Source organism: Uloborus diversus, chromosome 10, assembly GCF_026930045.1.
Source record: "Uloborus diversus isolate 005 chromosome 10, Udiv.v.3.1, whole genome shotgun sequence".
Classification (NCBI taxonomy): domain Eukaryota; kingdom Metazoa; phylum Arthropoda; class Arachnida; order Araneae; family Uloboridae; genus Uloborus; species Uloborus diversus.
This window is the reverse complement of record NC_072740.1, coordinates 110,105,598-110,132,988: the sequence shown is the minus strand read 5'-3', so window position 1 is coordinate 110,132,988 and position 27,391 is coordinate 110,105,598. Positions and strand designations below refer to the sequence as shown.

At 31.8% G+C, this 27,391-nt stretch overlaps 1 protein-coding gene across 1 annotated transcript; it reads right to left on the bottom strand.

Moving 5' to 3' along the window:
• Positions 1 to 1,523: 1,523 nt before the first annotated feature.
• LOC129231737 (lipopolysaccharide-induced tumor necrosis factor-alpha factor homolog) lies at positions 1,524 to 25,683 on the bottom strand. The gene is made up of 6 exons (XM_054866099.1): positions 25,537 to 25,683; positions 22,944 to 23,064; positions 12,558 to 12,635; positions 6,303 to 6,359; positions 4,964 to 5,120; positions 1,524 to 1,677 (listed from the first exon to the last, which is right to left on the bottom strand). The coding sequence occupies exons 2-6, from the start codon at positions 23,050 to 23,052 to the stop codon at positions 1,563 to 1,565; spliced, it is 516 nt and encodes a 171-aa protein (XP_054722074.1). The 5' UTR covers positions 23,053 to 23,064; positions 25,537 to 25,683; the 3' UTR covers positions 1,524 to 1,562.
• Positions 25,684 to 27,391: the final 1,708 nt, after the last annotated feature.

Sequence of the window (27,391 nt, the reverse complement as noted above, 5' to 3'; positions counted from 1 at the left end):
TTCATTCAGTTTTATGAAAATTTTGTATTGTTTGTCTGTATTTCAAAGAGTACACTTTCATGTTACACTTCCATGTTATACCTATTTTGAAAAAAAAATACATTTATTTATAGTTAATGAATTTATTCAACTTGGTTTCTTATTCAAGGAATACTTAAAGATTTAAAAATTATTCAAAAGTATTTATTATTTTTAATCTCCCAGATTGCGAATAACTGGCAAAGAGGTTGATTATTGATTACTGCTCAGTAATTTTAACATCCCTAAATAAAGTCTTGGAAAATAAGAAATTAAAATGCTATAATGAAACATTTTTGATTTCTCCTTTCTTAGGATTTTGTACTATAATATTTTTTTTTCCTAGGACACATAACTATCCTTTTCTTTCCTTCAAAAAAGAAGCTGCTGCCCTAAAGCATCATGTACAAAAATGTTAAAAATTAGAAGTAAAAATAAAGACCTAAATGAATAAACTAAAACTGATATTAATTTCAGTCACTGCTCAAGAGCAGCATCGTCAGTGGTAATTAATTTAAATTGAATATTCTGTTTACGATTGTGGGAATATAAAAAAAATATTTGCAAAATGGTAATTAGTAAAATAAAAGTAGAAATTTTGTTTTGTAATTGTTAGACCAGAAATTACTGGTGTCTTTACAACTGATGTAATTTAAGCGATTTGAGATATAATCAAAATTCTATTTCATAAATAAATCCAAAATCCTAACATTTTTGCTACAAATCAGCTCTTTTTCAATTAAGCGTACCAAATGTTAAGAAGAAAGAACACAAGCATGAAAGTAAGTAAATGAAATGTGTTTATCAAAGAAATTTTCAAACGAATGCACACATTACTCCAGCACACTTTTAGTTTTTCATTTTTTAAGACTTTTACTTTCCTTTCTTTAATATTGAACACCAAGAAAGCACAACACATCTCATACAATTAAAGCGAAATGTTTCGTATCAAAATTTTCATCATCCATACAATACATCAAATGATATGCAAACTGATTCATCTTCCCCTTTTAAAAACTAGTCGCCTATTTTGCAAGTACACAGCTTAGAAAATGACAAATATGAAACTGCAAAGCATTTCAAAAATCGCTTCAATGAAAAATAAATAAGGGAATGTGAAACATCGATTTATATCACAACAATTATTTTTCATATGCAATGATACTGTGAAATGTGAAAGCAATAAGCAAGCTATTTGTAAATTTGATTTGTTAAATTAATATTTTGTTCAATGATTCTGGTATGATTATTGTATCAGAGATAAAAATATGCATATTTACAATCAAATATTTTCATTTAATACATTATAAATTAAAGACAAGCAGAAAGATAAGAAGACATTTTAAAATTTGATCTAATTTATGATTTAAGTATTACATAGAAATGCTACTTCTAAAACAAAGTAATAGGAATGTATATGTGAAAAAATGGCACAATATTGAAAAAAGGGTAATAAAATGCCTTTTCATGTTTTATGTAGCTTGCATATCTAAAAGTCATTGCAAAATTGGGAATCAATTCTACAAGTTCAATTTTAGCAATACTTAGATATTAATTCTGCGGAAAGTTCCTAAATGTTGCTTGCAACTTGGACATCGGTGTTCAATATCTTGGCATTCAGGAATACAACATGGAATCAAACAGCAACCAACCCAACAACTAGCAAGAAAGAAAGAGTACATACATATTCCTTTATATTCGCGTCAACATATAAACATTTTTGTGGTAAGCAGAAGTAAAAATTAAAAATACATGTCATAGCATCAACTGCACAAGCCAGCAAAAGTGAAGTGAAATTGAAAATACAAATTTTTGCTTATTTTTATGTTCTGCGGGTTGATTTTGAAATAGTATTTCTACTCATAACGTCAAGCTTTGCTGAGAAATCCATTAAGACATTTTCGCTAAAACACTACTTTAAAAGGAATTCTCTTGAACAATTTTGCATGAAATTTCTTGCAAAAATAGTTTCTAATTATTTAAATATAAATAAAATAATTGATTCTTGGTGAGGCCAATTAATTTTCACTTCTGGCTAAGAAAAAAAATGTTTCCAAAAAATTCCAGTTCAAACTTTTTTTATCAAATTATGGTGCAATATAATGTATGCATTTATAAACATTAAAAACAAATTTTAAACTAAGTGAAAAATAAATATAAAATATAATTTTTCTTGTTTTAAGTATTATAAAATCTGTTAAGTGCATTCCCCTATGAAATTTACTTCGAACATTCTATTAAATTCAATGTGAGTCTCAACTTGAGTTAACACTGAACAGTAGTTGGCAAGCATGCTGTTTTGTCTCATCTTCCTTGATACATTTTTGGTGTCTTAGTACGCCCGTAACCCTATTCTCGGCTGAGTAATCCTAAATTTTAAGTCCACATGTCAGTGAAAGGCTTTTTAACAATCATGGAGCAACCACACAGTTGAAATTTGTCCAGCACATTCATTAAAATTAAACTAATTGACAGTGAGGGTCCTTGTTATTACCCAGAAATTTACTGAAGACATTTTCAAAGGGAACCCAAGCTTCTCTTTCCTTTGTTTTCCTGTAGTCATTAATTCTTCAACGTACATAAGCTTGTTGATGTCTCAACATATAAAGCTTCCCTCTTCCAACTTGGCATTGATAAATTTGGAAACTTCTTGTACTGCTATTTAAAATCTTATGGTATAGCTTTGACAAATGCTTCAATAACCCTTAACGGTTTATAGTAAATGTTCATAAAACAGCAATGAAATTTAATTTTTCCAAGGAAACTAACACGTGACAGAATTGTTTTCTTCTTATGTGAGCCAGTGATATTAGTTAAACCATATAATACTGCAAGAAAACAACTATATAAGTGCAATTTCTATCGCAGTTTGGATGTAGCAAAGCAGACAAAACTCCACACTCAACTTTTGATTTTTGTCTCTGTATTGAATATTGCAGTCTTTTTACTTCCTTTCACAAAAAAGGAAGTATTGTATTTGCAAAAACATTTTCACTCCAAAATCGGCCTTAATTTCCATTTTTCTCACCCCTGAATGAATGTTGAGATTTTTTTGACCCGACCACATGTGGATATATGCCTAGGAACAGACCGAAACCCGAAATATCCATTTTGACGATCCCCCGAGTTAATTACAACGAGTTCTCTGGTGACGTCCGTATGTATGTCTTGCATAACTCAAAAACATTATGTCCTAGAAAGCTGAAATTTGGTACATAGACTTCTAGTGGGGTCTAGTTGTGCACCTTCCCTTTTGGTTGCATTTGGATGTTCCAAAAGGGTTTTTTTCATCTTTTTGGGGTAAAATCATTGTTAATTTCAATGCAAACTCAAGTGGCGTTATAATTTGGCAAACACTTGACAAGATATCGCCAAACTTTTGGCCGCCAAATTTGATCTCCAACTTGGCATCAAATTTGGTGGGGTTTTTTTTCTTTTTTTTTTTAATTTGATTTCAATTTTGTCATACTTAGAGAGTCAACCATTGAATCCCATTAAACTGCCAATATTGGGGTAAATTTTCTGCATAAAACGTTTTCTTTTCTTCGGTTTGCAACAAACTTGGGATGAAAATATTTAAAATATTTCTTTGCTTACTCCGAGGCACTATTATCATTAAATTGGAGTAAAAGGAAGTCATGTGATGAACACAACAGCTCTTGTTTTTTGTTTTTTTTTAGATTCACATTTTTATTTGACTTTGACATACAATAATTCAAGAAAACATTTACATAAGTGAAATTTCTATTGCAGTTTGGATGTAGCAAAGCAGATGAACCTCTTCACTCAACTTTTGATTTTTGTGTTTGCATTGAATATAGCACTATTTTTTTCTTTTTTTTTTAACTTTTTAGTTTCACCCATTAATTTGGCTCGTAGTTAAGTAATTGTCTCTGCACCAGACATAGGATACATTCAATACATTCTCCCCTTTTTTTTTTTCGAAATTTTGCTACCTCTTTTGAGTATACTTTCTTTGAATTAATTTTCAAAGCCTTTTCAAACTGGTCTGGGTGATAAAAAGCACCAAAAAGAGTAAAATACTATGATGTAAAATTGAGTCACAGCCTGAAGCCTCTAAACAACTTTTAAACTGTTTTGAATATAATCTTTCATGTTACTTGATACTTCATATTTCAAAGTATATAATTGCCTTTGCAAAAATAACTTTAAATTCAAATGCTTTTGTTCAGCAAAGAGTTCCACTTATTTTCATCTATTTTTTATGCTTGATGAGAATTAATTTATTCATGTTCTAAATAGTTTATATTTTGAACAATTTGGTTTCGGTCAAACCTTTTTTTTCGCCACACCCCTAGATATTTTTTCGGGTACTCTCAAACTATTGTCCGTAAAAAATGGGTCATTCCTATAATTTTTAATGATGCTGCTGAGGTTGTTGTGGCCAGTTTTAGATAAATTTCTGTTTTTCTAGAAATTTAACGGAAAAAATAAAGTAAGATTTTATGTATCATAATTAACTAAATAAAATTAAAAATAAGTATACATTAAAACCATATAGATTGTAATAACATACCTGCATACACGTTTAATGGTAGGTGGTAAGGTGTATGTGATGTCAGCAGTTCTATCTTTCAGTTTTGTGTCATTTTTCCAATGAAGTTATTGTTATAATGCAAAAGATACAACTTGAATTTCATTATAATGAAATTCAAGCTATATAATAGAAACTAAATCAAGACAGACATTTTATTTCCTTGCAATGGAAATTTTGTTGTATTGGTATTTGTTGAAATGGGAATTTACTGTATTTTAGTTTTAAAATTTGATTATATTACTTTTAACCATCAATAAATTAAAAATAAATCTTACATTTTGAGGGACAACTCTAGAACCATTGTTTGGCTACATCCTTAGATGAGAGACACAGAAAAGATTTTCAATTGGAAAAAGCAATTTTTATATGACATGAAAATATTCTTACCCAACAAAAATCATACCACACGACAATAACCATGTCAACAACCCAGGTAATGCTGTTGTTTCAGACATGACATGAGCACTACAGTGTGGACAAGTAACTTGCATAGGATATGGTCCACATTGAGCTACACTCAGTACAGTAACAGCTTGAACCCCAGCTAAACAAAATAAGAAGAAAATGATTTCATGAAATAGATATTGTTTTATGCATGGAGTCAAAATAATAACATGAGAAATGACAGAACAAATCATTGCCATGCTAACAAATGCAAAAGTAGTGTGAGTAAAAAAAAAATAATCAGTAATTTACTTTTTTTTTTTTTTACATTCAGAATAAGTATAATTTAATACAATATAACATGTGGAATGAAGGAGTTTCCAACTGACATGAATTGCTTATAATATAGAGCCTGCAGAACTTACATTTTTAATTTAAAATGTTTAAAACATGGTATTAAATATTTTAAATCAAAAAAGGTCGATTTAAGATTTTCCAAAATTATTCACATTACTTTCTATTGCTCAGGTTTGTTGGCCGTTCATTATTACCCTAACCCTCTTAGCAGCAGGACCATGCCCACTCAATGTTTAACTCCATAGATCAGCTTAAATTTACTTGGGGTTACCTCCAGGAGTGTTAATTATGTATTATAACTAGCGATACCTGCTTTTAATCAGGTAAAAATTTAATGTAAGTTAGCAGGAAGCCAATTTTCTCTCGGCAGTTACAACGAACATAAGAAATATTTTCAGATTACATGAATTAAAAAACTTAAAAATCTAAAACACAGCTAGTATTGTTAAAACATAGAACAGTCTAACAAAATAAGGCTATTATTAAAATAGCGATTGATATTGCTACAATAATAATGCAGGAAGTCCCTGCCATTTTCTGCTTCCAGGGCAGGTGAATCTAGTTCATAAATTTTCTCTCTTTTCTTTATTTAACTTACTCTCTTTTCTTTATTTAACTTACTAAGTATTTGTCTTATTATCATTTGCTTATTGTATTAGCTAAGCTGCTTGTGCATGTACATTAGGATTGAAATTAAAATATGAAGTTTTGAAACTTTTATGGGGAATCATCCCGTTTTGGTTTATGCTCTAAAATAAGAAATTTCAGACTTGTAAAATTATTTTTAGGGGTCGCTACCAAGCCTCAAAATTTTGAAAATTCAACATTTTTTCCATCATTTGATTAAATTTTACAACAAAGTCGCAAATGCATGCATAAAATGTATCAATAAATACAGGAAGGTTGAGTAGCTTCTCTATTTATGTGTGCATTGACCCTATAAATAATAAAAAAAATCATAAGAAACAGCACAAAAAATATTTACCTGGAGTTCCTGTTGGAGCATTTACAACAAATGTTTGAGACGACGGATTATTATAGCCTAAAGTTTAAAAAAAAAACAGTAAGATATATTAAAAACTAACACATAGAAAAGATATTTCTAACATACTAAGTAATATTGGTTTAAATCAGGGTTTCCCCTATGGTTGCATTTGTCGCAAAATGCGAGAACACTATCTCAATTGCGAAAATAATGCAAAGCATTTTCGTTTTTTGCTCAAACAAAAAATATATTAATTTAAAAAAAAAAAGAAAAAATGTATGATCCAAGAGAGGAAGCAACTTAAATCTTTTTTTAATCTTAAGCCAAGATCTCAAAATTACTATTAAGTTCAACAATACTTTTTCTTCCAGCATTATGTCCCCCTCAACAACTGCATTATTAAAAAGAGGGGACTGCAATGTTCTAAAAACCAAACATATAGTTTCTTTTTTTATTTTACGTTTAAAAAAATAGCTGCTGTATGTATTTCTTTAAAGATGTCATAGATGAAATAAGAATTTTATTTTTAACTGGAGATGAAACACACCGAGGCATTTAGAAAGATATACGTAAAATTTTAGCATTTTGCTAAAACTTTTCCCACAATTTTAGCTTTTATGTGAAAGAAGTTTTGAACCCACTTAAACCCTGGCGTTTGAAAGTTTTTTTTGACTAAGCAGGTTTACATAATTGCTGTTCAATATATAAAAAGAAAATTTCCTCATATTTGCCTCCAATGTATTTTTAATTATTGTTCCAGCAACAACGTATGCCTAACTGTCCAATGCAAACTATGCATTATATTTTTATTTTTTCCTTTTGTCAAAAGTCAGAAGCTATCATGTATCACAAAATTTAATAGAACTGAAAAATATATAAACTAGGGCTGGGCCATATACCGTCATATGTCAATATATATCTACTACTGCAATAACGATATTTAGATTTCTATCCATCCGATATATCGTTTGAAAAGAATACAGGATTTAACTACGGAGAAATTAAAATACTGACTTAAAAATACAATCTTTCATAGCTGTGTGATGGGTGATTGTTTAAAATTTCAATATACTTTCCAGGGTGGCGACAGGAACTGTGAAAAAAAGTTCCCTGACTTTTCCCTGATTTCCCTGATTAAGTTCACCAAAATTCCCTGATTTACGATACCAATGATAATGGTTTTCTTTCTTTGCTTTACTTGAAATCCATTGTATGTTTGTATTAAATGCAGTATTTTAAACGTTTTAAGTTGTGTAAAGTTGTTGAACTAAAGTATTTTAAAAAGATGCTACTTTTTTGATAAAATGGTTAAAAAAAAAAAAGACAATTTTTTTGGAAGGAAAGAAAAATTAACAAAACAGTATATTAAATTTTTATACATGGAAAGATTATAGAAAATTCAAAAAATACTTTACTTCCAGAAACCACTTAGCATAAGAATTTTAAGAAACTATTAGAATTACTCTTAAAAACATATGTGTATTTATGATAGAACTAAAAAGTAATTGAAATTATTTTGAACTAAATTTTCAAACAGTATAATAATTGTTGCAAGAATAACAAGTAATAGTGAAAGAATAGAAGTAATGTAGTTATTCTTATCTAACTAATTGACATATTTATGCAAAACAGATGAAACCATTTGACATCCATTCATAGGAAGCTTTTCTCTAATCAAGAATATAGGTTTTACTGAATGAATACAGCATTTTAACAATAAAAAAATAAAATTATTTACTTAAGTTCACAGGTTAACTCTATTTCAAAAGATTTCAGTATGTAACGAAAAAAATCTTAGATTGCTTTTGTAACAAACAACTTTGAATGCAAGAAAAAAAAAGCAATTAATTAATATCAAAATATATAAAAGAATACAACTTGGTTATAAAATTAAAAAATTACTGAAGTCTGAAGAAAAGAAAACCTTTATAATCTGCGGTGACAACAAATAGTATAACGGCAAAAAACAAAGTTTTTTTAATTGAAAGTTCTATTTTAGCAATTAAATTAAAAACCCAAAGAAGTAAAAACTTTTAAGCTTTTATAGTATTAATTCAAAAACCAAAGATTTCTTAATGAAATCGTGATTACAGTACTTAATTACTTCGAGACAATGGAATAAAGGCAGCGGAGCTAAGGCATTAATCAAGGCTTCCTCTTTGCCTGTATGGTTGTTTATTTTATGTGGCATTGAAAGCGTAAAAGGAAATTTCAAGCAAGGTAAAATAAACAACCTAACAGACACAGAAGCAATCTTAATAAGTTCATCCTGTGGTTAATAAGTAAGATTCAATACTTTGACGTTGAGGAAAAAAGATGCACAAATATACGGCAGTGTATAATCGCACCTCATTAATTTTACTTTTTTCGAAAAGATAGTTGTCCGAAAATGCGTAGGGAATTAGAGTATTTAATTTTGTAAAGCAAAAAAAAAAATTTTTTTTTCTTCATAAAATTAATTTTCCTGATTTTTTGTTATTTTTTCAAAATTCCCTGATATTTCCCTGATTTTTCCCTGATTAATAAAGTTCCCTGACTTTTCCCTGATCTCCCTGGTTTCCCTGATCTGTCGCCACCCTGCTTTCTGGATTCTTCAAACAGTTATTTAATTTTGAATTATAGTAAAAGGGAAAAATTCACAAGGCCGCCGAAGGTAAATGTGGGCCTCCTTGTTAGTTAAGTCTCCCGATCCCCACCACCTATAAAGTTTTCAAAACTTATACTACTACCATTCAGAGCGGGGTCCTTATAAAGACCCCCGCTCTCTTTCTGACAAAGCTGACATGGCCTTCTGTAGACCCATAAAAGTGAATGTGAATTGGTTCAGAAAGCATCCTAATGCAATAAGTAAAAATTAACCAATTGAGGTATCAACATGATTCATAGTTCAAATTGAACATAAACTATTAATATTGAGCTGAATAAAATGTATAAGAAAAATACTGAACAAAAATACTTTTATTTAAAAAAAATCCTAATAAGAATACTTATGTCGCACATTAATCGCACAAGAGGGAGCGCAACTCATTTTTTTTCAGTTCTGAACGAATACAACTTTAATTCTGATATTAAGAGGAAAAATATTAGTGCCCTTCATAACACACAAACAATCTGACAACAACGAAACTGAAACTTCCTAATTTCACCAGAGAAGCGGCAACTATGAGTTGACGAAACTTCTGGGTGCATGCACAAAAATAGGTTTTTATGTAAGTTCTATGCATTAATGTATTTGAACCCGTAATTATTATAGCAAAGCGAATCCGAGCAATACTTACGGTTTTACGTTTCGTCGGTAGTTCATTGCAGTTCTTTTGTTTAGTATTTTTTGATTTCAGTTTAAGAGTTGTCATCAAATACCGGAATTGAAAAAGTGAAGAAATTTTTGTATTCCTTTTTTGGTTAAATTGCTTGTGAAACAATGACATTAATGAGATAATTGATTTACCTAATAATATGGATTTTGGATTAGATCTGCTGAAGAAAAACAAATTGCATTTATAAAATAAATATTAAAATATGTGTGTATCGTTAAAAAACAATAGTTTTAAATTTATTATACATTTTAATTAACCAAATAACGATTTTATTAATGCAAATTCAGTTTACATCAGATTTTTGCCAAATATGGCAGAGAGGTCCTTTGATGCTCAAGAATTCATATTGGGCAGATTTCGTTCGCAATCGGAACCCCCCTCCCCTTCTCACTGGGGGTTTCCTTTTACAAATCCAGTTTTCATCGGATCTTTGCCAAATTTGGCATAGCAGTTCCCTAATGCTTAGGAATTTTTATAGGGAGTTTTTCACCTACCTATGAGGAGGGGGTGTGGTGCGAAAACACCCTACAGAGGCTTTCTTTATGCAAATCCAGTTTATGTCGAATTTTTGCAAAATTTTGCATAGAGGTCCCTTGATACTCAAGAATTCACATATAGGGCAGTTTTTGTTCGAAATTGGACCTCCCTAACTCCTGCCGGGAGTTTCCTTTTACGAATCCAGTTTTCGTCAGATCTTTGGCAAACTTGGATCAGCGATTCTTTGATGCTGAGGAATTTTCATAGGGAATTTTTCGCCTACCAATGAGGGGGGGGGGAGCAAAAACATCCCACGGAGGTTTTCCTTATGCAAATTCAGTTCACGTCGGCTTTTTTAAAAAAATTTGCAGACAGGTCCTTTGATGCTCAAGAATTCACTTAGGGTAGTTTTCGTTCACAATGAGGGCCAACCTCCCTCCCACAGGGGATTTCTTTATACAAATCCAGTTTTCGTCAGATATTTGCCAAATTTGGCACAGCGGTTCTTTGATGGTCAGGAATTGTCATAGGAGTTTTCGCCTACCTATGAGGGAAGGGGGGAGATTGCAAATACACCCCACAAGGGGTTTTCCTTATGCAAATCCAGTTTTTGTCGGATTTTTTTCCAAACATGGGGCAGCGGTTTTTTGATGCTCATGAATTCACATAAGTTTTTTCGATCAAAATGGGGTGTATGGGGACCATCTTGGGGGTTTCGCCAGAAAATCCAGAATGATTACGAAAAAATCCAATGATGTATCTAATAAGTCACAAAATTGTGCTTTCTACAAATTGATAGGAAATGTTTGTGTTACATTTTTTTCCTTCTTTTTTAAACCTGATTTTTAAACATGTGTGACTAGACAAAACTTATTTTCAAGGCAGACCGTGCAACGTCGTGTGATGCAGCTAGTGACATATAAATCAAAAGTATATTTCATAGTTCTGTGGGCTTTATGGGTGTATGGTGTGATAGTTTCCAAAATTTATAGCTGCATTGTTTAAAGATTTATTATTAGTATTTTACTTAATGTTACTCAACTGACTAAAAATAAACTATTTAAGACACGTCAATACGAAATATAGTTCAAAGTATATTCAAATTATTGAGACAGCTCAAATTGAAAGATTTAAACAAAATACTAAATTGAATATTTAAAACTTTTTCAGTGCAAAGCAATTTTGTCATGCATTTAGCTATACCATTTGCACGCCCTCCCCCACCCCCCTTCAGGAAAGTTTTGAATTACAGTCGACTCCTGCTACAACGTGATTCGACTTACGCGAAATGGCTACAACACGAATTTTTTCCGAGTAACGAATTTTAGAGCTAACGCAAAATTTTCGTCCACAACACGAATTTTTTTGGAAGGAAGTATCTGCTTCGTTATTCACTACAAAATATTTATTTCGTAAATGTTATTACATCCCTTTAAGCATCACTGACAGCGAAAGTTCTCACACCAAACTAATCTAAGCATCACATTGTTAGTGCATCAAAAAACCACTCAGCATCTTTCATTTATTCATTTTTTTCATTCCAAATATTAAAGTGTATGAAATTTCTGGCACCTCAGTGGCACCTTTATTTAAAGTTTGTGAAGATTCGAAGAAAAAGAAAGTTTCTGATTTTAAAAAAGCCTTAGATTCTCGATATGCTTGAACAACTACAAAAAGTCGATGTTAGCACAACATTAATATGAGTGAATCTTCCATACGTACAATTAAAATCAAAACAAAAAGATGTCCGTGAAAGTTCAGAACTTAGTTTCAATATTGAAGCTTGCAGAGCAGTCTAGCAAAGTAAATATTATTAAAATAGAAGTTGCTCTTGTATTGTGGATTAAAGAGATAAGAAAGAGGGTCTGTTGCCCAAATCGAAATGTTATAAAAGAAAAGGCGAAGCAACTGTATTGAAAAATGCATAAGATGAGAACAACGATCTGATCATAGAGCATAAATCAACATTATCTTCATTTTTTAACTCATAAATATTATTACTGTATTTACTGCACAGTACTATTATAGTTCAGCATTTTATTATTAATACATACTCTGCATACCATGTTGTTTCATTTTACGTCTATATCTCCCATTCATTTTGAGCATTTAAAATACTTCATGTTGAATAAAAGTCTTTTTTATTTTTTAAATACAGTAAAAGTTCAGTTCTTTGTTTAAGAAATTGTAGTATGTAGTTTTTTAGTAGGAATTTTTTTAAAGCAGTTTGAGGGGTGTTCATAAGCGTCTAAAAGAATTTGGTATGCTTTAAAAAAATGTTTTACATATATTTTTCCACAACACTAAATTTCAACTTACGCGAGGAGTCTGAAGAAGTTTTTTTATCATCCTTTTGAAAAATATTAAATTCAGTTGAATGTCGAAGCACATTGTCTAATTTACAAATTATACATCAAGATATTTAAATGCAGAAAAGATAATTAGGTCTAAAATTAATTACCTGGAGCCATAGGAAATACAGGAACGCCCCCTGGAGGAGGAGGATGTACCGGTCCTTGAAACATGCTTCTTGTAGCAGCTTGCGAAAAAGGAAAAATTTGGTTTAGGAAAAAAATAGCTATTGTAAATACTAATAGAGAAGTTGTAAGTGTGGCAGTCATAACATTAGTATGATTTGAGTGGTACTTTTATGGAAAAAAATTCTATATTTTCACCTATAGAAATCATGAGGAAAATAATAAAATTCTGACAAACATGAGTACCTATTGTACTTACATGTCGACATTAATGCTAGGAATAAAATTTTAATTAAATACAGTATTAATGAACAATATAATAACAAGTAAAAGCTAAACAGAAAAAAATACTTAGTGGAAATACAACCTCGGCCATACATAAACAAAAAGCAAATAAACATTTTTAATGAATCTTCTAGACATTCTTTTAGACCTTACAGTGGCTTTGAGAGAGAAAAAAGAAGGATACAATGCTAAAAAATAAATAAATAAAATTAAATTAAATTTAAAAAAAAAAAAACAGGACAATTTTCAATGTGTGTGGTATGTTTATATTATTTGACTTTGTAATACATCCCTACAGTAATGAAAGGTTTTAGTACAAGTAGTTATATTTAGACCATTTAATGATAATTTCTTGAGAGAAAAAAAGGTACTGGAAATACAACACCTTAAATTACATAAACAAAGAGAAAAATGCTAACATGATCCCATTGGGCAATATTAATCAATAAACAAAACAAATAATCCTTTTAACACAATCCAACAGACAGAAAAATAAATAAATAAAATAAGAGAACAATTTTTAAAAAAAAACTGATCCTAAACTTTCCTGAAAATTTAATGGAAATTGATGGCACCTTTTTGGACAAAACTCTCCTTTGAAAATATTTATCACATCAGTCAGTTCTATGAAACTTCATATCCAGTCAAAAAGCAAAAAGGAAGGTAAAAAAGGAATTCAGAGAAATACCTTTATTGACAACTAATATGTAAACTCCAATTTTAATTGAAAAAATCATATTTTCTGAAATGCAAAATAGGGTGTTAGGTGCTGCCAATTGATTTAGGAATAAAAAGTGTTTAGTGCTTTAATTAAGAAGCACTAAACATCTATCCATTAGTAGAAGCAATTAGGAAAATTACAGCAAATGCTAAACACATACCCTGTTAGCATATTCTAATGCATAATTAGGTTGAAGAAATAAATATTTTTTTCCACAAACATGTTAAAACTATAGACTATTAATAGCTTTGTACTTGTAACATGTGCATAACATGCAGTAATAAAGCTTTCTTCCTTTCTTTTCTTTCTTGAAAAGGAAAAAATGAATTAGCATAAAAAAGATTCCAGTGCAGTTTGTTAAATACCTAAAATGAGTATATAGTTTAATCCCTAGAGATATTATCAATATAAACTCTACCAGAGGCAGATCTAGAGGGGGGCCATGGCTAGACTGGCTTGATAACAGAGTGATGCTATGTGGGGTGCACGGCTGCCAGGTTTTCATTCCAGGCTCTTCCCGAGACGAACTGGTTTGGCGCATTTATTGACGGGGACCCAGATTTAAGGCAGTATCGCCGTTTTGGTGTCACACAAGATTTTTCTCAAGAAGGGAAATTTGCTGCTAGGTAATATTTTTTATACAGCGAGAGAAATTGGAAAAACATTTAAAATTTCAAGCTTATGAAAGTACAAAATAATGATAAATAGGCAGCAAGAGAAAAAAAAGAGCTTACTGAGAATTCAGATTTTTTAACAGTTATTAATTAATAGAAAATTTGTGGCATGAAGCTTTGAAATGGCAACTTAGAAAAAAAAAAAAAAAAACTACCATTTTTATTTTTTTTATTTTGTTAGTTATCATAATTTACTTATCGTAATTTTATTTGGATGCATTTTATGCCCCCAAATACGTCTGCGAACTGGATCTCGAGGGAAACTTTCATAGTAAAACCTTGCTCTGATCTGTTGAAGCAGTTAACTGCTACACAGCAAAGAATTTTAAATCAAAGAAAAGATATTACTATTAACTTATAATATTTAAGAATATTTTTGGAATTAAACATATCAACCACAATGATAAAAGCTTTTTATTTTCATAAAAGGTTTCTTTTTTTTTCATTTCCTTTTTTTCTTATTTAAAATTCATTAGAAAAAAATATTCTTTACAATGAAGTTATTGTACTAAAAGAATTGTGGAACAAGTATTTCATTTGAAGTCTTAAACCCTCATGTATCAAAATAGGTTTAAAAAACCAGATGCATGGTTTCCATTTAGATTCACCAAATCAAAAAAAAATTAATGAGCTCCATACTGTCTTAGCAGTAAAAAATAGCATTAGCCCACATACAATAACATAGAAAGCGGTTTGATACAATTTTTCACGAAAACACACTGGGATTCGAACCAGCAACCTTCCTGGCAAAAAGCGAACATCTAACTTTTTCTTTAACTATCAATAAAAAGCCTGGATTTTGCTTATACACATTATTTAATGAAGGTGCAATTGCTCAAATTATTTCATTCTAAATTAAGAAATTTAAAAAAAAAAACTTTTATTTGTCGAAATTTTACAGAATGCTTCGAGAAAAGTAGAAATTTAAGTTTTTCAAAAAGAGAGAGAGGAGAAAAAAGCAAGGTAAGAAATGTATACAGAACAAATAACAGATTAGTGGTGTTAATTAATCATACTGTATGTTGACGAATGAAAAATAAAAACAGATCAAATTTTGTTTTAAATTTAATTTACATTATTTTAATTTTAGAAAGTGGAACTTTAGCAATGCATTTTTCAATAAATTCAAAGATACTGAATATTCACTTGAAAACAAATTTTAATAATTATTTATTTTTTGTACAATGTAGATTATGAGACGCTAAAAATAAAAGCTTTAAAAGCACGAAAAATCTTGCAATACACTTGAATTTTGTATCTTAAGTTTAAACGCTCAAAAGTAGAAAGAAAACCGCTTTATATGCTAAGAATCTGCATAAAATAGGTAGCTAGTACCAGGGCTGCGGAGTCGGAAGGAAAATGACCGACTCCGACCCCGACTCCTGGATTTTGAAAAGCCGGACTCACACTTTTTTTTTTTTTTTTTGTATTTTTTCAACTCCCTCTCTCCCTTCAGGGGAAGGGGGAAAACCTCTAAACAGAGATTGAAATAATTATTCCTTTTTATGACAATTTCGCATTTTGTTTTTTATTGTAAACCCAAGACGCATACAACGTTAGAAATTCAATTTAAAAATCAAATTTTCCAATAGTTACGGGTTAAAAAGTGAGATGACTTAAAAATCCCTTTTTAAAAAGTTTGAAAAGGATTATCTGTAATTTGCCCCCCTTTAATGTTTAACAAATAGATATTGATCAAATCGTGTGCTTTTAATTTTGAAAGCTGTAACTTAAGAGAAAAAAAGCTTTTTTTCTAAATCCAAGTTATTGAGAGGGGGTGGTTTGCTCTGGGTGACACCCATCTGGTAGATGACACCCAAAGTTAATTTCAGAATTATAAAAAATATAAATATTTTAATTCTGAAAATTTTAGCAAATATATTTTAAATTATATTTCATCAATAAAATTTCAACCAAAATTGGGCACATATACGTCAGGGGATAATTTTGCACAAAATGCGGTGCTATACAAATTTGTACGAATAGCTTTTACTATACCAATATTTCTTCGCTAAACTTTTAACTTAAATTTTATTGGCTGCTTTAGAATTAACCTTAATATGCAGATTTTAAGATTAACTGCAAATATTAAGTGTTGTTATCAAGAAATCATTTACACTTATTTTGTTCTATACTTTTTAGTGAGAACCAAGCTTATAGAAATAGTCTTAATAAAGAAAAAAAACATTAGATTATTTCATCGGATCTCTTGGATTCGTGCTTTCACGCCAGAATTTCTTTGAAATTGCCGATCACCCTTAAACGTTTCAACCTTAGCTATGGGCCTCGACTTACTAATTTGTTACGTTCCTATTAATATTTTATAACTGAGGTCGAACAAAACACTATATTTCTATTTTTATTTGAAAATGATTACTTGAAAATGTTAGGCAGCAAAACCATTTGCTGACAGTTGCTATTAGTTAAGTTAAAAAGCAAGCAAACTAGTTGACGGCTACATAAAGTTCGGTAAGCACTCAAGCTAGCTGATTGCCATAATGGCAGTTATTTTCTCATTAGTATCTTTTTATACATGTAATCAAACCAATTGATAGTCAGTTTTTAAAAAATGCAAGGAGAGTCAATGAAAAGGAAAGAAAAAAAGAAGCCAGGAGTCAGAGTCGGCATGCTTTCTAACAACTCCAACTCCTTTACCTCAAAATCAGTCCGACTCCGACTCTTCGACTCCGACTCCACAGCCCTGGATAGTACATTTAATATGCTAAAAATCATTAAAAAAAAATCCATACATGTATTGATTTTTATTTACACGGCAATTTACTCAAACTCCTAGAATTCGACAATTTTAAGTCGATGGAAACTGAAGTGAGCTTTCCCGTGGTTGGACGAAAACTCCCCTTGACCAATCAGGGGGACTTTGTATGACAGCAATCTGTATTCAAGCCACTCTAGCGATGGCCACTCCGAAAACATTGTGTTTGTAGGAATTTTTTTAAAGAAAAATTAAAGAAAGAAAATATTATGAGAAGAGATTCCAAAATTTTGCTCCATCGTTTGCATCATTCATGGATGCAAGTTTGGAAATGTGTTCAAGACGGAAAATATTTTTAGCCCCCCCCCCCCCCTCCCCGCATGCGTGCTTAAAAAAAATTATGTGTATAAATGTTCTATTTTTTAACAATGCCAGTTTTGGAATCTGTGTTTGATTTGAATTTTAAGCCTTTAAATTGTAATATTCTAAAAACCTAAAACACTGCGAATAACGTGGGGTCTGGAGGCTCTCCCCCAGAATTTTTTTTAAATTGAAGTCCAAAAAACGCAATGATTCTCCATTTTGGTAAAGTTAAAGGAAAGGAGGGGTTCAGGCACTCTTACATCAATTATTTCAAACTGGTAGTCCCAAAATCACAATATTGGACAACCTTCAAAAATATTAGAGAAAGGGGGGGGGGGCTTTGGGCTCTCCCCAAAATATAAGCTTTCAAAACGAAATTGTACTCCATCTTTCATAACGTTTATACGCATTTTGAATGCATTATCGAAGGGATGGAGTTCAGGAACCCTCCTTCAGCAATATTTCGAAGTTGAAGTTCCAAAAACACAATTTTATACAATGTTGGATAATGTTGCGGGTAAAAGCGTTCGCAGCTCTCCGCCATTAGTTTTTTGCTGATCCCAAACATTTTTATTGCGGCAATAAGATTGCTTGGGACATAAGATTTTCACTTTTGCATCATAAATCAGTTCTGATCGGAAAGTCTACCCAAGGTAGCACCAACAAACCAGAAAAGAAAGAAAGGTGGGGGAAGGGTATGGGTGACTAATGATAATGAACTGGCACCATCCCCCTCCCCCAACAGTTTTCATTTGAAAAAGTATTCTTTTATGAGATAGGAGGTGGTGAAATTAGCAATGAAAAAACCGCTTCAGTGAAGTAGATATATTTTTTAAACGAGATACACTTTCCAATATTCATTAATTAAAAAAAAGAAATAGGGGAACTGAATCCTTCCTCAGGCAGAGTCCCCGTATCACATCCCTCTTACGGCACTCAAATATAACCTAAAGTAGCGTTTTAAATATTTCAGCATCAAAACATTTTCGGAAGAGAACTGCCGAACCCCTTTTTCTGAGTTCACCACAAATGTCCTAAATTTGAATTCTAAAGTCCTTCAGTTTGTAATTTTTTTTCTAGGAATAGTACCCCCCTTTACCTATAAACATGACTTATGACCGGCTAAAAGTTTCAATACTTTAATTTTGGAAACTTTTTGAAAGAAGCTTCCTACACCCTTCCCCCTTAAGTCATCCAAAGATAGCCCAAAACAAAGCTCTTAAAGTTTCAGAAACAGAAATATTTCAGGCTGAGCGGCGGGAATACCCCTTCCTCCTCCCTCTCATTGTGTTTACTAAAGGCAGTGTAAGTTTGTGTGTAAGTTTAACTATTCTATTGAACGAGTAACTCCCCTCCACACATCGCCAAAGACAACCCAAAGGTTTAAGACTACAATTTCGAAAATGTTTTGAGAAAGACCCCTGAATTACCTAACTCACTCAAAAATGGCCAACATAGCATTTCAATTCTTCAGCATGGAGAAACTTTTGGGAGAGAGAGAGTAGCCCCCCCCCCCCCCCCCTCTAGCTTGTCCAAGATATAAAAGTTTCAAGACCTCAGTATCTTGGGTTAATTTGCAGACTTACTATCTTTGCAAGAACAGCGTTTTTTCGCAAACTCGTGCTGCAGTTATTTTTTTCATTTCCTTTCTCTCTCTCCCCCCCACCCCCATATTTCCATTCTAGCAAGTGTTAGATTGAATGACATTGGAATTTAGTGATTCCACAAGTTTTGTTACAAATGCAGGAACGAATGCTCATTGCCGGTTCAAACCAACTTGAGATTTCCCTCCAATTCTTTCTAAAATTCCCACTTTCATTAAAATCTTCAAAATCCCTGATAGTTTCCGTTTTACTTGGTATGTGGACACCCTTTGCTGTGGCATAAATATTTCATCTCGTCAGCAATCACTCTCAATCAGTGAATCATATTCAACTCTAAGACATTTTAAGAGCGCACATAATTTTCACTTATGCGTGTAAAGTTTGCAAAAAAACCGCAAATGAAAAAAAAAAACGAAAGGATGATCGAAAATTGCAAGGAAAACTGTTAAATTTCAATTAGAGACGATTATTTCAAAAATTCAGCAAAATAACGAGCAACTCTGCAGTCTGCAATGCAGTGAGTTGGAAATAACAAAGCTATACCTGGAAAAAGTCAAACAGCGCAAGTCTAAAAGCCACTCCTTTAAAAGCACGTTGCAAACAAAACAAGCCCATGGCAGAAAATCAAGAAAATGTCGATGTAAATTCGTGGTTATGGAATGGTCCAGTAATATTAAAGCATATTTTTCAAACACTGAATTTTTCTTTTTTAAGTAAAAACTGAAAGTCGTTGAATTTCTTTCCGTCCCGATCTCAGTCTCGGAAATTTTGTCTAAGACGGAAATCCGTCCTGAGACGGAAGGTCTTGCACCCATGGCATCATTTATTGATTCCAATTCTAGACACTTGGACAATCTCTAACTGCTACTGTCCTTGGAGTACACCTATTGCTCAAACAACCAAAAAGATTCTAAATTTGCATTGTTATGGCTTCAATTTCGAAACTTTTCTGGGGAAGAGCCCCCTTTTCCCATGCTCCTCCACAAATGCCACATAAGGTAACCACAAATCGCATTTTAGGACTGCATTTTAAGACTTCAGTTTAGAACAAATTTTAACGGAAATAAGCTAACCCCAGTCCTTAAATCGTTCATCTTTCTCTAAAGCATCCAAAAAAAGCTTAAAATTGGACTTTTTAGAACCTCAATGATCCAGACCACTCATTCTCTACCTTTAATGTCAGCAAACATTGCTTGAAGGTGCATTTTTAGGCTTGATATCAGAAGAGCACCCACCTACTCTCCTAATTTCTCAACATATAAGGCAGAATATTTTGGTTTCTAAGCGACATTTTCAAAAAGTATTTTGGGGTCAGCTCCCCAGTCCCGATCTTTCTTCTTGCATCATCAAAAATAGCCTAAAATACATTTTTAGGACCCAATTTTCAAAAATTACCCAGAAATTTCAATTTTGAAATATTCTTGAGGGAGATTCCAAAATCCAACCCCCTCCCATAACATCTCTAAAGATACTGGTACACTGGTGTACCAAAGTAACTATGATTAACTAACCTGACTAAAGACTGCTAGTCAACAGTCAAGCAGAGAATGTTAATGATGTTAATGATCTATGCGACTTAATAAATAAGGACTTCAAGTTTAGCCAATGGTGCTGCATAACAATTAAAAAAGCCAAGAGAATGCTTGGGTTTATCAATAGATCTGTTTTAAATAAATTTAAGAAGGTGCTTCTGCCTATTTTGAGTATGCTGTTCAGTTAATCTTGTTCTGTCGAGATTTTTTTTTTTTTTTTTGAAAGGTTTAAAAGAGGACTACTAGGCTAGTAAAAGAACTTTCAGATTTAGATTATGATTATGAAACTAGACTTAAAAGGCTTAATATAGCCTCAAGCAAAAGAGAGTCGGAAAGGATGTGGCTCAGTTGCTTAAATTTATCAAAACGTAAGTTGTAAATGGGATAAATTTTTGCATGGAAAGCTGGACAAGGGGTCGTTGTTTTAAGCTATTCAAATCTCAGGATAATCTAAAAATCAGGAAAGATTACTACTTCAGTAAGATTGTGGGCACTTGGAACCACTTACCAGAAGTGATTGTAATGAGCAAGGAGAGCAGATAGCTTAAAAAGGACTATTGGTGTGGGGGAAGGGGCTATAACAGAGGGCTATAATCTTAATTGGGGACTATTAAATTGACTAGGAGCAGATGAGCCCTGAGCCTGTTGCTGATTGTCTCATCTCTATTCGTATTAAGCCATGGTGATCAATCTTATAACAAATATACACATAACGATGTTACTAATCACTAACTTATATGTTTGAACAGGGTGGCGACAGGAACTGGAAAAAAAAGTTCCCCGACTTTTCCCTGATTAAGTTCACCAAATTTCCCTGATTTACGTTACCAATGATAATGGTTTCTTTTCTTTGCCCTACCTGAAAAGCATTGCATATTAAATAAAATTCCGTGTTTAAAACGGTTTAAGCTGTTCATTAAAAATGTATTTTGAAAAGATGTTCCTTTTTTTGGTAAAAAAAGTTATTAAATTATCGACAAAGAAATATTATAGGAAATCTAAAACAAATACTTTACTTCCAGGAACCAGTTAACATAAAAAATCTAAGAAATTATTAAAACCACTCTTACAGACATATCTAATCACGATAAAACTAAAAAATTTAAATGCAAATAATTTTGAACTGACTTTTCAAGCAGTATAATTGTTACTTCAAGAGTAACAAGTGATAGTTAAAGTATAGAAGTAATGTCGTTTTTACTTACGTAAATAACACTGCCGTGTGCAGGTAAATGGCAATATCTGCACATATGAGTTTTCGAGATATTTGAAGAAATGTGTGGTTGATTCAGTACTAACAATAGGAAAATGTCAGAATTAGAAGTTTTTTTCGCCCCTCTTTTTCAGCGAAAACCAAATATGTACAATAAAGGTAAATGTACCATAGATGACAAAAATGTGAAAGAAAATTAAAAATGTTCAGTTTCTGCTCTTTACTTGCACAGGGCAGAATAGACATATTTATGTAAAACAAATTGAAATCTTTCAACAACCAGTCAGATTGAGCTATTCTCTAGTCAAGAACTTAGGTTTTAATGAATGAATACAGCATTTTAACTATTAAAAAATAATAAAAATATTTACTTATGTAAACAACACAATTTTAAATTATCTCATTAGCTGTCGAAAAAAAATCTTAGATAACTTTAGTAAGAAACAACATTGAAATGCAAAAGTAATTATTAATTTCAAAATGTATATGTGCATGGTTTTCAAATAAAAGTTTTAAAGTCTGAAAAAAATAAAAATCCTTTGTGTAATCGGAAGTGAAAGTGAATAATACCATGGCAAAAAAAAAAAAAAAATGATTTTAAGTCAAAATTAATTTTAGCAATTAAATTAAAAATGCCAAGTGATAACTTTAAAGATTTTTTCAGCATTAATTTCAAAAACAAAGATTCTTTCTTGAAAACCTGATAACAGTATGCTAATTACTTCAAGACAGTAAGTAAAAGCAAGGGAGCAAAGTCATTAATCACGGTTTAATCTTTGTCTGTAGGGTTGTTTATTTTATGTAACATGGAATGTGTAAAGGAAAATTCAAGCTAGGTAAAAAATATATAAACAACTTTACAGACACAGAATCAATCTTAGGAAGCCCATCCTAAGGTTGAATACTTTGACCTAGCGGGAAAAAAGATGCACAAATATGCGACACTGTACAATCGCACCTCATTAATTTTACTTTTTTAAAACAAATAATTAGTAGAAAATTCGTAGGGAATTAAAGTACATCATTTTTGCAAGGGAATTTTTTTTTTTTCTTCATTTGATCAATTTTCCCTGAATTTTCGTTATTTTTTCAAAATTCCCTGATATTACCATGAGTGATAAAGTTCCCTGACTTCTCCCTGATCTCCTTGATCTGTCGCCACCCTGTTGAACATTAAAACTAAAATTTCTCATTTGCAATTAGTCAAATCAAGCAAAAATTTCATTGAGCTGATGCAGTTATTAAAGACAAAATTTATACTTTACCAACATTAGCTGCATATTGTCCTGGGGTAGGATAAGTTATGGGTTGAGGAGCACTTGTATATGGAGGAGGGGGTTCAGCATATGGTGCATTAATTTTTTCAGTAGACATTTTCAGTGACCCCTGAATTACAAAACAAAAAATAGAGGAAATATATTTATAAGTTCATTACTTAAAAAAAAAGCAGACAATATGACTCATTTGAAAAGAAAAATACTGAAATAGCATAGCAAATACAGAATTGTCAGTATAATGTAGCACAATGACATGAGTACACATAATGAGGTTTTATCCATACCCAAATAAGAATGCACAGCAAAAAAAATACTTTCAAACTGCTTCTGACTTAATTCTTGCTGATTCTTTTGTAAAATTACGCCCTGAATCTAAATACGACTGTTTCCGTTCATGTCCTATTTTTTGGAAACTGCCCCTCCCAATTTCTTTCAGTTTTTTATAGGTTCTTAGCCATTATTCGTAGGGGAAGGTCAGCGTCATATTAGCCATTACTACTCTTCTTACAGGCTAGAGAGGTGCAAAGCTCAAAAGCAGAAACATTTGGAGCTTGCCCGAAAACCCATTGGGTCCCCCCCCCCCTAATATATTTCTTGAATCATCAAAAGCAATCTGTTTTTTCTAAGGGTTGGTTTTACAAATTTTTCATCATATATTTTGCATAAAATTAGAAAATAGTACTCGCATATTTTCATGTTGCATTTTTTTTATATTGAATGCATTGTATTTTGCATAGTCAGAGTCGCATCCCAGACCTTCAATAAAGAACCTTCCCGTATTATTCACCTAATTCAGATATAATTAAGATTAAAATGATCTTATGTTTGCTTATAATATATAGCATTAATGAATCTTAATATTTCTGGGGATACACTGCTCCTATTATTTTTCACTATATCAAAAAAAAAACCTGAACAATGGAGCTGGTGCATCCCCAGAAACATACATATATATATATATATATATATATATATGATAGCTACTTTATAAGGTAGTTCAGATTCATTTTAAATCATAACTATGTTTGGGAATGTAAGTTGAATAATATTGGAAGATTCTTTACTGAAGATCTGCGATGCGACTCTGAATTAAAAGTAAAGGTTTTAATTAATGTTTTCAAGAGGAGGTCAAAGGGTGTATAACCAGGAGGAGGTGGTCACTGCAAATTAAACTGGAAAACAACCAAAACCATGCCAACTTGTATGAAATACATTGAAAGCCTAATTTTATGTCCATCAAATCTACGTTTTTCCCGCATTTCACTTTTTTTTCATCAGGTCCCAGTTTTTCCGTATACTAAAAACGTTAATTTAACCTGGATTGTAAATTTCTTATTTATGAATTTCCCACATTTTACGTTTTCCCTGGGAACTGGGGAAGTAAAAAAAAAATATATATTCTAAATTAAGAATAATGTTTAATTTGTGCATCTTTAAACAATATCGTTGAAAGTAAATATTGTTGAAAGTTAATCTATGGAAACAGAAATACCACTGCTCCATCCATAGATGTCTTTATAGATTTTTCATCCTCCAATGAAAATGAACAAGAAGAACCAGAAGTGCAGCCCGTCCTTTCTTTCACCATTGCATTGAAGAGCTTACAGACAGAGGAAGACTTTTCTTTCTTATACATAAAGAACAGGAAAAAAACTTTGAAAGTATTTCAAACTTGGATGATGCTGCATTTACTTTGAACTTGATGACTAAAAAACAATCCACTATTACAAACTATTTTCAACCTACACGCCCAGATTTGCAACTAAGTGTGTTGAAATGAACTGAAATGGTATGTAAAATGTTCTTTTTGTAAAATATAGATACTGTACCTTTTTAAAAGAGTCATCTTTGCTTCTTTTCGTTTTTTTTCATTTGATTTTTACTTTCTATGTATTTACCCTATTTTACATTTTTTTAAACTCAGTCAATTGGGAAACTTGAAATCGAAGTTTCACTACTCTATTGGGGGGGGGGGAGTCGATTGCCACTCCTGACCCCTCTAAATAACGGGCCAGGTTTTAAGATGTTAATGTGGATTAGTTCACAATGAACCAAGATCTATGGCAAGAGGAGGTCAATTGAACTTAAACATTTTATACATCCAATAGGGAATTACTAAAAATCATAAGAGGATAGTTAAAAGTATCAGGAAAAGCCTTCTTTGGATAAGAATAATTAATTCTAGTATTTTCTAAAATCTGATTAACTTAGCAGCCGCGTTTAGCAACAGAATAATTTTAAATATTAAGAAAACAGCATAATTAAGAGCAAAAAATGAAGGCACTGTACAAATTTCTTGCAAATCTAAAGCAAAAAAGAAACTTAGAAAAAGTACTGTAAGTGACTCGTTTAATCTGCGAAATTCAAACTCTTTTTAAAAAATCAGTGCAATTGTCATGCGTATAAAACAACAATAGCTAGTGCTACAAATTGATTTGAAACATATAAAGGTCATGAGGTCGGAAAAACGTTTACACGCATTACTATTATACAGGGATTATTAATCTGAATATCGAACAAAGCAGAGGTTGTATGACTCGAAAATGTAAACACGTTAAAAAGAAATTCACTATTGACTTACTTCTAGAAGACGAATGTGAGTGATTTGAAAAGTTCGACTCTTGAATGAAATTCGTCCCGACAACTGCTCTAGACTATCCGTATGTTTGAAAGATGAAAAGAGGAAGCGAATAATATATATTGTTCAGTTCAGATCCAAAACTAATAATAAAACATTGCAATGTATACACCGGCATCAAGAAACGCAAGACAACAAAATCGAATCATTTCATTCGTCCGTCATTTAAAGAGGAATGCAGTCAAGTAGAGCGCAAATGCGCACGAAAACAGCAATGAGAGTTGGAAGTACAAACATTTCCCGGCGTGTGTTGTGGCGCGACGAGCAGTAAGAGGGCTAAATGCCGAGTGAGGCTCCGTAATACCGTGGGACTCCGTAAAGTCTGAAGTCCCTACGTATTTATATAGGGACTCTAGAAAAATCGACTGACAAAGCACGAATAACAAAATGATGTAGTACAATTATTTACGTAAATACATTTTTTTAATAAGTTGTAAATTTCGTGGCATGTTTTGAGAACTAATTAAAGCGAAATATTTTTTTGCTTTCACGACCTTTAACAGATAAAAATAAATGTTAATGTTCTATTTACTTAACTTCAAGCTGATATTGATTATAAAAATTTTATTCATGTATTTACTCACTGCTTAGACATAATTATTATCATTGCTTTTTATTATTCTTGATTTTTTTTCTCATTTTGTCAATTATTTACAGGAATAGAAAAATTCCAACTCGTAATTCACCAAATTCCAAGCCACGCTTACTCTTTTGAACACTAGGTGGCAGGGCTGCACGGGGTCACTCAAAACTTCCGGCGGAAGTCTTATTTGTATTGCTTCTTACGACGAATTGCTCTGTTTACGTATCTGTAATTTGATTGAATTTTTTAAATTAATCATGAATTTCAGTGGCGCAAAATTTTCGTAAAAAGAGGGGATGTTGTTCTGCTTTCGGGTACAGCATGAGGACAGGAGCAAATAAGATGTCAGAAATAAAGATGTTCAAATTTCTCAAGGTCCTGATCGTCGAATCAAAGCCAATGCTTTAAAGCGAAAGGATTGAATCTTAATGAATATTATGTAGTAAACACACTTTGTGCGAGGTATTTAAGAGCTGGAAACATTCACCTTAATTTCATCAGCTTTGTATTTTTACTGTAATGTGTGAAGATCTATATTGATCTATATTAAATTGATTATTAGAAAAACTCAACCTGAACAATTTTTTATTTGCTTCCTGCAAAGCTGAAAGTTTCCAGTGTTTTATACAAATATACAAATACAAATGTGACGACCAGCAACAGGCACTGGGCCCAGCTAGGCTGGTCCTAGTCAATTAATTAGTCCCCAATGAAGATCAATGGCCCTCTTAAAGCTATCCACTCCCTTGCTCATTACCGCCTCTTCCGGTAAGCTATTCCAAGTGCCCACGACCCTGCTAAAGTAGTAGTTTTTCCTGATTTCCAAGTTAACCTGAGATTTAAATAGCTTAAAACAATGACCCCTTGTCCTGCTTTCCTCGCAAAAATTTAATCCATTTACATCTTTCATTTTGATAAATTTAAATAACTGAATCATGTCCCCTCTGACTCTCCTTTGCTCCAGGCTATACATGTTAAGCCTATTAAGTCTGGTATCATAATCTAAATCTGAGAGTCCCCTTACTAATTTAGTTACCCTTCTTTGAACCCTTTCCAATACAAAAATATCTTTCTTCAGATAAGGCGACCAAAACTGAACAGCATACTCCAAATGAGGTCTTACTAAACTCCTATATAAAGGCAGAAGAACTTTCTTAGATTTGTTTGAAATAGATCTATTGATGAACCCAAGCATTTTGTTCGCTTTGTTACTAG